At 51.0% G+C, this 10,378-nt stretch overlaps 1 protein-coding gene across 1 annotated transcript; it reads left to right on the top strand.

The window, feature by feature from the left end:
- The first annotated feature begins 707 nt into the window (after nucleotides 1–707).
- Nucleotides 708–10,324, top strand: LOC309332993 (tetraspanin-33-like). The gene is made up of 8 exons (XM_081846412.1): nucleotides 708–1,162; nucleotides 1,442–1,499; nucleotides 2,987–3,111; nucleotides 4,031–4,105; nucleotides 6,066–6,161; nucleotides 6,951–7,076; nucleotides 7,966–8,127; nucleotides 9,211–10,324. The coding sequence occupies exons 1-8, from the start codon at nucleotides 1,106–1,108 to the stop codon at nucleotides 9,319–9,321; spliced, it is 810 nt and encodes a 269-aa protein (XP_081702538.1). The 5' UTR covers nucleotides 708–1,105; the 3' UTR covers nucleotides 9,322–10,324.
- The last annotated feature ends 54 nt before the right edge of the window (nucleotides 10,325–10,378 follow it).

The raw sequence follows: 10,378 nt of genomic DNA on the forward strand, positions 1-10,378 counted from the left end.
AGACATTCAAACCCCAACAAGCCTGCTATCCCAGCTATCCCAACCTAGTTAGCCCCCTAAAAACTCTGATACCCCATAATCGAATACAATATACTCCCATAGAGACTACCTTTAAAGGTAAAGGGACCCCTGACCATTAGGTCCAGTCATGGCTGACTCTGGGGTTGCGGCACTCATCTCGCTTTACTGGCAGAGGGAGCCGGCGTCCAGCTTCCGGGTCATGTGGCCAGCATGACTAAGCAGCTTCTGGCGAACCAGAGCAGCGCATGGAAACGCGGTTTACCTTCCCGCCTGAGCGGTACCTATTTATCTACTTGCACTTTGACGTGCTTTTGAACTGCTAGGTTGGCAGGAGCAGGGACCGAGCAACGGGAGCTCACCCCGTCATTGCGGGGATTCAAACCGCCAACCTTCTGATCGGCAAGCCCTAGGCTCTGTGGTTTAACCCACAGCGCCACCTGCGTCCCAGAGACTACCTTACATTGCATTTAAAACCAAAATCGCATTTGGGTAGAAACTGTTTCTCAGGCAGCTAGTCCTAGTCTTTATAACCCAGAGGGCAGAAGCTGAAAGAGATCATTTCTGGGGTGTGCACTATCCTGCGCTATGTCTGCCGCTTTCTTATGGCACCTGGAAGCGTAGATTTGATCCAAGGTGGGAAGAGTGCACCCAATTATTCTCCCTGCAGTCTTCACAACCCTGGACAGCATTGTTTTTTCTCTGACTGTGCAGCTCCCAAACCACAAACACAGACCATAAGTTAATACACTCTCCACAGTACAATGGTAAAATGCCATCAACAGGTCCTTGGAGAGATGTTTTTTCCGGAGGATTGTCAGAAAATCTAACCTCTTCTGTGCTCTCTTCATCGGGTCTTTGCTGTTTTGCGCAGGGGAACAAGTTGACACTTGCCTCTGACATGCCCTTTGCAGGCAGCGCACTGTCTCGCCTCTCCCTTCCTGCTCTATGCATTCCACGCCCGCCAGCTTCCTCCCCTGGCATGCAAACCCAGCCGAGGGGCTGGAGATCTCTGCCCACCACTGCCCCGCATGCCACCAGGCCTTGCCCGAGGGTGGCCCCCGGCTCAGAGGGCCGGGCATGAACCATGCGCACCAACCAAGTCATCAAGTACACCTTGTTTGCCTCCTGCTACCTCTTCTGGGTGAGTCGAGAGCCTTGGCACGCCTGGCGCCGGCTCCTGTGTTGGCAGCGGGCCTCCGAGGGCTTGGGAGTTCACCCAAAGGCTGCTTTCTCCAGCTCTCAGAGGCTGGGCTGTCTTTGCCAGGGCCTCCCTCGGGGCCACGGGGAGTTCGGGGCCGGCTCCTCTCCCTTGGCGCAGCCCCAACCTGCCCTGCCCACAGCAAGCCATGGGCATGAGTCTGCATCGCCCTTTTTGCCAAAACAGGATGCCACGAACGGCTCGTTCTTCTGCCCTCTCCAGGTGGCCGGTGGGCTGATGGTAGCCGTCGGGATCTACGCCAGGCTTTCCAAGGAAGGGGGTGAGTGGGGGGAGGCACCCTGCTTGGCACTGGGGATTCAAGGCCCACAGAAAAGTCAATCTCCACGATACATCGTCGAACACCTTCTCGGCATCTGCCAACATCAGGGCCGCCTTTCTGTCCCGTCTAATTTCTAAACATTCTATAATATCTATGACCATTCTTGAATTATTTTGGATCTGTCTGCCCGGTAAGAAACCGGATTGTTCGTCTCCAATTATTCTCCCCCGGTTTTTTAAAGTTGCACCACATTTTTAAAACTCTGCAATATTTCCTTTGTGTTTGTTCCATCTTCAGTGGGGCAATGGGCTTCACTTGAAGGGGGGTTCGGGGGTCTAGGAACACTAGATTGGGGAGGGCAGTTTAGAGGTAAAGCCTGGGCAGCCCTGCTGGCCCTTAAAGGGGGAAAAACTGCATGTGAGATGAATATTGCATAGCTCCTGAGCATGTGTGGAGTGCCTTTCCTCGATTGCTTACAGTGGTTTTTGGCCTACAGCTGTTTCCCAAACTTGGGTCTCTGGCTGTTTGGGGGCTACAATTCTCATCCACCCTGACCACTGGTCCTGCGAGCTAGGGATGATGGGAGTTGTAGTTCCACAACATCTGGGGACCCACAGGTTGAGAAAGGCTGCTGGGCATTTCCTCTGGGCTGGTCTCTCACCTGGCAGGTGGGTGGGCACCATAGCTGTCAACTGTCCCATATTTGGTGGGAAACTCCCTTAGCCGTGTCCCGCTGCTGTCCCTTATTGATGATGTCCCTTAAATTTCCCTGGTTTCATGCTCGCCCGGCTCGGGAGGGAAGCAGCGGCTCGGGGTCCTCCACCGCGAGAGAGAATGCACGCTGGCGCCGTCGTCCTGGTGCGAGGAGTTCCATCGGCCCTTCCCCGCCTGAGAGCTGTGGTGGCAGCTGAGGAAGCGGTCTGAGGGAGGAGGAAGAGGAGGGGATGGGGAGGGACACAGAAGGGCGGTGCTTCAGCGGCGGCCGCCGTGCCGCAACCACCTCATGCTAGATTGACAGCATCTCTCAATCCTACCAATGTATGCAACTCTTTACAACAGAAAAACCCCTTATTTTGGCTTCTGATCCCTTATTTTCGAGGCTGCTGGTCCCTTATTTTCTTTTTATATATATAAAATATTTATTAAGGTTTTACAAAAGAACACATACATACATACAACAAAGTAAAAAAAAAAAAACATAGCCAAAAATGCAGAAAAAATACACAAAAAGTACACAAAAAATCATCAAAAAAGATAATAAAAAACGTAAAAAAGAAAAAATCCAATTTTTAGCTTATTTAACCCTGTTTCTTGACTTCCTCACACCTCCCTTTTTTGTGTTCCCATTTACCCAATCAAATTCAGCAAATCCTTACCCTCTTTCAAATCTCATTGTAAATTATATTTTCAAATCTGTCAGTTGACAGCTATGGTGGGCACCCTAGGGTGGGTACACACCCTCTCCTCTCCTTTCTGCCTCCCTCCAGGCGCTGTGGACTCCCTGCTGGCAGACCCCTCCGTCGTCCTGCTGGCGGTGGGCATCTTGGTGTTCAGCGTCACCTTCGTCGGCTGCCTGGGGGCCTTGCGTGACATCACCCTGCTTCTGAAGGTGGTATGTATACGGCAAAGGGACCCCTGCTGCCCCCCTCCAACTGGCTGCTGTTTTCATAGAATCCTAGAATCCTAGAATCCTAGAGTTGGAAGAGACCACAAGGGCCATCGAGTCCAACCCCCTGCCAAGCAGGAAACACCATCAGAGCACTCCTGACATATGGTTGTCAAGCCTCTGCTTAAAGACCTCCAAAGAAGGAGACTCCACCACACTCCTTGGCAGCAAATTCCACTGTCGAACAGCTCTTACTGTCAGGAAGTTCTTCCTAATGTTTAGGTGGAATCTTCTTTCTTGTAGTTTGGATCCATTGCTCCGTGTCCGCTTCTCTGGAGCAGCAGAAAACAACCTTTCTCCCTCCTCTTATGTGACATCCTTTTATATATTTGAACATGGCTATCATATCACCCCTTAACCTCCTCTTCTCCAGGCTAAACATGCCCAGCTCCCTTAGCCGTTCCTCATAAGGCATCGTTTCCAGGCCTTTGACCATTTTGGTTGCCCTCCTCTGGACACGTTCCAGTTTGACAGTGTCCTTCTTGAACTTTTGCTCTAGTATTCCTGGCTGGTGTCCTTGTTTTTGGTCCAAGGGAGCCCTCAGATTTCTCCGTTAACACTCCCCCCCCCCAAAAAAAAATTCCAACCGTGAAAAGTGCGGCTTATATTCACGACCTGGCAAAAATTGGCTTTTATGATATCGCTGCCAGAACAGCTGCCCTAGGGATATCTTAGTGAGATGTTCTGGCAGTGTCTCCTCGCTCGGGAAGCGGTGGAGGTTTTTAAGCGGAGATGGATGGATGGATGTCCACCTGTCCGGGATGCTTTCGTTGAGATTCCTGTGTTTCAGAGGGGTTGGACTAGATGACCCTCAGGTGTCCCATCGCAACTCCACGGTCCTGATTCTCTGCTCACCTCTCCCCAGTTTGCCTGGCTCTTGCTGGTCATCTTCGTCCTTCAGGTGGTGGCCGCCGTTCTGGGCTTCCTCTTCTCTGGCATGGTAAGGAAAACAAAACGGTAGATAGATAGATAGATAGATAGATAGATAGATAGATAGATAGATAGATATAGATATAGATAGATGATAGATAGATAGATAGATATAGATGATAGATAGATAGATTATAGATAGTTAGATAGATATAGATAGATAGATAGATAGATATAGATAGATATAGATATAGATAGATGATAGATGATAGATGATAGATGATAGATGATAGATGATAGATAGATAGATATAGATGATAGATAGATAGATTATAGATAGTTAGATAGATATAGATAGATAGATATAGATAGATATAGATAGATGATAGATGATAGATGATAGATGATAGATGATAGATAGATAGATAGATAGATATAGATGATAGATAGATAGATTATAGATAGTTAGATAGATAGATAGATGATAGATAGATTAGATAGATCGATAGATCGATAGATGATAGATAGATGATAGATAGATGATAGATGATAGATAGATAGATAGATGATAGATAGATAGATAGATAGATAGATAGATAGATAGATAGATAGATAGATATAGATAGATAGATAGATATAGATAGATAGATAGATAGATAGATAGATAGATAGGTAGATAGATAGATAGATAGATAGATAGATAGATAGATAGATAGATAGATATAGATATATATAGATGAAAGATAGATGATAGATATAGATATATAGAGATGATAGATAGATGATAGATATAGCTAGAACATTATTCGCATTAGCCAATGGCCACAGCAACAGTAAAACATTACAGTATACGCAGAAAAGGAAAATTGATATAAGAGCACAATTTCAAGTCCTGAATCAGCCGTCAGTTGGTGGCCCTCATTCTGATTGCCCCGGCTATGATCCCAGCAACCTTTGCTGTTCTCTGCTCATTTTGATCTGATAGAAGGACATTGTGGCAGTGCTTGAGCGCCCTGGGATGCTTAGTACGAGTGGGGGGATGATCCCATTCCTCAGGTCTTTGTAGAGAGCGCAAGACAGGAGGACATGTGCCTCTGTTTCGGTGCTACCGTCTCCACAGGGGCAAAGACGTTTCTCAGGCGGGATCTTTTGGAATCGACCCTCAAGTCTTGCAGATGGCAAAATCATCCAGTCTTGCAAGTGTAAAAACACGTCTGTATTTTGGGATAAGAAGTTTGTGCAGATATGGGGCCATAGGATCAGAATGGAGAGGTGGAAAATGCACAAAACAAAACAAAAACGACACCTGCGTAGCTTGGCATTTGGGGCAAGGGGGGGGGGCACAGCTCAGTGGTTCGGGCGCCCGCTTTGTACCCCAAAGCTCTCCTGGGTCTAATCCCCGTGAGAATTAGAGTGCCTTTTCGGGCATAGAGATTCTCTCTTTTTCTCTTTTAAAATGATTTTTATTTGATTTCACTAGTACAGTGGCACCTTGGTTCTCAAATTAAGTTTACCAGACATCCCCGTTTCCCGGGGACAGTCCCCAGATTTACAAATCAGCCCCCCTACAAAATCCATTGGAGTTGAAAAGTGCCCCCAGATTCATTGGAAGAAATCCAGTACAGTGGTACCTCGGGTTAAGAACTTAATTCGTTCCAGAGGTCCGTTCTTAACCTGAAACTGTTCTTAACCTGAACACCACTTTAGCTAAAAGGGCCTCCCGCTGCTGCCACTGTGCAATTTCTGTTCTCATCCTGAAGCAAAGTTCTTGACCCGAGGTGCTATTTCTGGGTTAGCGGAGTCTGTAACCTGAAGCATCTGTAACCCGAGGTACCACTGTAACCTTAATTTCACCAGTTCCGGAAGTCCATTCGGTTTGCTGCAAAGGGGGGGAGCTTATTAAATCTGCCGTATTTTCCAATTTTTTTGCTGCTGGCCGGAGGTACCTGGTGGCACTCTTGACGGGCACAGGGGAGATTTCTCGCTGCTCCTGTACTCACTCTCTCTCCCCTCCCTCCACCGTCTCCCAGGTGATGGAGAAGGCCACCCTGCTGATGGGACGAGCCATCGCCCGTTACCGCGACAACCTGGACCTGCAAAACCTCATCGACTACATCCAAAAGAAGGTAAAAGGTTGAGGGACGCCTAGGTTTCCCTTTCCCGCAGGGGCATAGCGTGGGTTGCCGGTGCCCCGGGGCAGAGCGGCTGTTTTGCCCCCTGCTGGACTGGGCCGGTCCCTTCGCCGGCCAGCATCCGAACAAGAGAGTCCTCCTGTTGCTCAGAGTTCAAATCCCACTTAGTGGTGTAGCGTGGGGGTGCAGGGGGGGCCGGGTGCAACATCTGGGGGGGCGCGCTCGCCGCCTCCGGAGTCGCCGAAGAGCCTCGGGCGCAGGCTGTAGCAGAGCCCCATGTCTCGCGGAACCGATGAGCTGTGCGCGTGTCCGGGCTGAAGGCATCCGGCAGGCAGCGGCTCTCAGCGCTCGCCGCGGTCCCCGCGCGTCAGGGCCGTGGAGGGCGCGCCAGGCAGCCCCTCCTCACAGCCCCGCCACCGCCGCCGCTGCAGCTGCTGGGCCATGTTGCATTTTCCTCGCCTCTCTGCCCTCCTCCTCCTCCGGGCAAGCGGCGTTGTTTGGGCGGCAGCGCCAGCGGCAACTCGCCTCAGATCACCTGACACGGACCCGCCGTAGCCATGGCTACCTTACCGTAAATACCCCAGTCCAGGCAGCAGCAAGAAGAAGCTGGCAGCGGCGGCAGGTTAGGGGTTAGGGGCGCAAATTACTTGCCTTGCCCCGGGTGCTGACAACCCACGCTACGCCGCTGCTCCCACTCACGTGTTCCTCATACCCTTTAAATAATCCGCGGGGAAAGCCTTCCGTTCTTCAACACCCTTCGCTCCTGTTTATTTCTCTCCGCAGTTCGAGTGCTGCGGGGTCCACTCTTACAAAGACTGGTCCCAGAACGTTTACTTCGACTGCCGGGATTCGAACCCCAGCCTGGAGCGCTGCGCCGTCCCGTTCTCTTGCTGCGTGCGAGGTGAAGAGGTGAGGTGGCAGCCCGACAGGGCATGCTCAAGCGGAACCGGACACTGACTGGTAGAAACCTAACTAGAAGCCCTTACTCTGAACTGGCATTGGAATCCCTCACCCTTAATTGGCTTTGGGAGTCCTTACTCCCAGCTGGCTTGGGGAGGCCTTGCTGATTTTTTTAAAACTTAATACCATCCTTTTCAAAAGATAACAAATCTCTATAGCTGCCCCATTTTCCCCATATTTAATTTATTTTGGACAGTTGGGAAGCCCTCACTCATAATTGGCTTTGGGAGTCCTTACTCCCAGCTGGCTTGGAGGAAACCTTGCTGATTTTTTAGAAACTTAATACCATACCATCCTTTTCAACAGATAGCAAATCTCTATAGGTGCCCCATTTTTTCCACAGTTAGTTTCTTTAGGACAGTTGGGAAGCCCTCGCTCTCAATTGGCTTTGGGAGCCTTTACTCCCAGCTGGCTTGGAGAGGCCTTGCCCCTGTATGTAGCTAGGCACTCCCTACATGTACATATGCTGCAGCCGGAGCCCACCTGGTCCAGCAACCTGTCCCCACATTGGCCAGCCGGACGCTTCTTCTAGGAAGCCCGCAAGGACACCCAAGGCATAGCTTCGGAGGCTACCTGCCCCAAACACTGGCGGCTGTGGGGCAAAGAGTTGGAGGCCCTTGGCTTTCCTGTCTGCTGCTGGACGAGACGGGGCCCCTTTGGTTCGGCTGCATTGGGGCTCCCCAGATCATCTTATTCGGAGTAGAGCCTCCTTGTCCCAAGACAGTCTACCTTCAACCGCCAACAGTATTCTGGAGGGCAAACGGAAGGTGCCATCTTTGGGCTGTCGCAAAGGGGCCTTCTTAATGGGCCACCCCGTTCTCTTGCCCGCTCTTCGCAGGCCGTTCTGAACACAATGTGCGGCTACGGGACGCAGAAACTGAAGCCATGGAAGGCCGAATTTTTGGTGCACACCGAGGGGTGCTTGGAGAAGACGGTCCGCTGGGGGCGCAGCAACCTCTTCTTGGTGGCCGGGTTGGCCTTTGGGCTGCTGGTCCTGGAGGTGAGCAAGGGGGCTGCTGGGGGGGGGGGGCTCCAATCTTGACCCTCCTCCCAAAATCAGGGCTGCAGGCCCAAGCGCCTCCCTTCCAGCAAAAGCATTCAAGGAGAAGAAAGAGGCAATTTTAAAAAGGGGGGATCCAGGAAATAACAGGCCTCTGCAGGTTGTTGGAGGCAGAATGGCCAAGTCTAGAGAAGGACAAGCCCTGCTGGAACAGGAAACAGCATGGCTTCTGCAAGGATACGTCTGTATTTCAAATCAAGAAGGAGGCTGGCGCAAAGGCAGTTTAAAAGGTGGGTGGGGAGGTATCCAGGAAATAACAGGCCTATCCAGGTTGTTGAAGGCAAAATGACCATGTCTAGAGAAGGACAAGCCTTGCTGGAGCAAGAAACAGTGTGGCTTCTGCGAGGATAAGTCAAGGGCTGTGTCAAAGGCAAGAAGAAGGCTGGCGCAAAGGCAGTTGGATAAAGGGAGGGGAGGTATCCAGGAAATTACAGGCCTATCCGGGTTGTTGAAGGCAGAAGTCTAGAGAAGGAGAAGCCCTGCTGGAACAAGAACCAGCATGGCTTCTGCAAGGATAAGTCTGTATTTCAAAAACAAGAAGGAGGCTGGCGCAAAGGCAGTTTAAAAAAAAGGGGGAGAGGGATCCAGGATACTACAGGCCTATCCGGGTTGTTGAAGGCAGAATGGCCAAGTCTAGAGAAGGACAAGCCCTGCTGGAACAGGAAACAGCATGGCTTCTGCAAGGATAAGTCTGTATTTCAAAGACAAGAAGGAGGCTGGCAGAAAGGTAGTTTAAAAGGTGGGTGGGGAGGTATCCAGGAAATTGCAGGCCTATCCAGGTTGTTGAAGGCAGAATGGCCAAGTCTAGAGAAGGACAAGCCTTGCTGGAGCAAGAAACAGCGTGGCTTCTGCGAGGATAAGCCCATAAGTCCTTCTTGTGGGCTTCCCCTTGGGGGCAACCGGTTGGCTGGGCTTATACGGGCCCCCTTTCGGGCCTGATCCAGCTGCGACGGCCGCTGCAAGGCTCTCCTGAGGTCCTTAAATGCAGTCACAAGCGCTCCTGTCCTCCTTTCCTCGTTCCAGGCGGTCGTCTTCTTTCTCGCTGTTCTGCTCATCTACCAGATCGACTTCATCATCGAGAAACGGAAGAGCGTCAGGAGGAGGAGGAGGAGCAAAAGCTGTCCAGCAAAGTGAAAATCTCCCAAGACCGTTTTGCCGCTTCTCCCTCCCCAAAAAGCGGACCCCTTTTTTTTGGGCAGCAAAAACAGGGCATTGGAAAAGGGGGGCAGGCCTGGCTTAACCTCCCCGCAGGCTTTGCACAAACCGATATCAGGGTGTTATGCCAAAGAATTGTAGGGTTGGGGGTGTCAGGAGTGGGTGCAGGAGCCGGGCCCTGTGGCCAGTAGGGCTTCGCAGGACTGGGGCCTTCCTAAGTTTGTTCTGAAGAGGCAAGGCTCACAGGTGAGGCCAATTGGTAACTCACAGCACCTGGTGGCAAGAGCTGGGAAGGGATATAAGGTCAGCATTTCCCTTTGGCTCTTTGCTACAGCAACACGTTACCTGCCTTGATGCGTTTGGCTTCTTGCTTCTCGACCCTCGGACCCCTGACTTCGTGACTCCCTGCTTCTCGACCCTCGGACCCCTGACTTCGTGACTCCCTGCTTCCTGACCCTCGGACCCCTGACTTCGTGACTCCCTGCTTCCTGACCCTCGGACCCCTGACTTCGTGACTCCCTGCTTCTCGACCGTTGGACCCCTGACTTCGTGACTCCCAGCTTCTTGACCCTTGGACCCCTGACTTCGTGACTCCCTGCTTCTTGACCCTTGGACCCCTGACTTGGTGACTCCTTGCTTCTCGACCCTCGGACCCCTGACTTCGTGACTCCTTGCTTCTCGACCCTTGGACCCCTGACTTCGTGACTCCCTGCTTCCTGACCCTTGGACCCCTGACTTCGTGACCCCTGCCTTCCTGCCAGGGCCAGATTTCGGTTTGATGTGGCCCTCAGCTCCTGAAGGCAATGGGGCCCTTTTCTATGTCCAGCTGTTGTTTGCCAACAACACATAGTCGCCGTTTTTGTGTGTGTGTTGAATATATGCTATATGGTAATTTATTGACCGAAGAGGTATCTCAAGCCATTTGCACATCACAAAATATGTCATTGTTGAACTGAAAAACAATTAAGAAGTATATTAATAGTGAAATAAAACTAAGAAGTACCGTATATTAACAGTGAAATGATTATTAAATTTT

This window comes from Podarcis erhardii (assembly GCF_964252035.2).
Source record: "Podarcis erhardii genome assembly, chromosome: 18".
Lineage (NCBI taxonomy): Eukaryota > Metazoa > Chordata > Lepidosauria > Squamata > Lacertidae > Podarcis > Podarcis erhardii.

What these genes read in the sequence shown, in the direction of transcription:
- LOC309332993 (XM_081846412.1), top strand. Translation starts at nt 1,106, where the DNA reads ATGCGCACCAACCAAGTCATCAAGTACACCTTGTTTGCCTCCTGCTAC. An exon ending in CCTCCTGCTACCTCTTCTGG is followed by an intron (nt 1,163 to 1,441) that starts GTGAGTCGAGAG and finishes TGCCCTCTCCAG; the next exon opens with GTGGCCGGTGGGCTGATGGT. An exon ending in GCTTCCTCTTCTCTGGCATG is followed by an intron (nt 4,106 to 6,065) that starts GTAAGGAAAACA and finishes ACCGTCTCCCAG; the next exon opens with GTGATGGAGAAGGCCACCCT.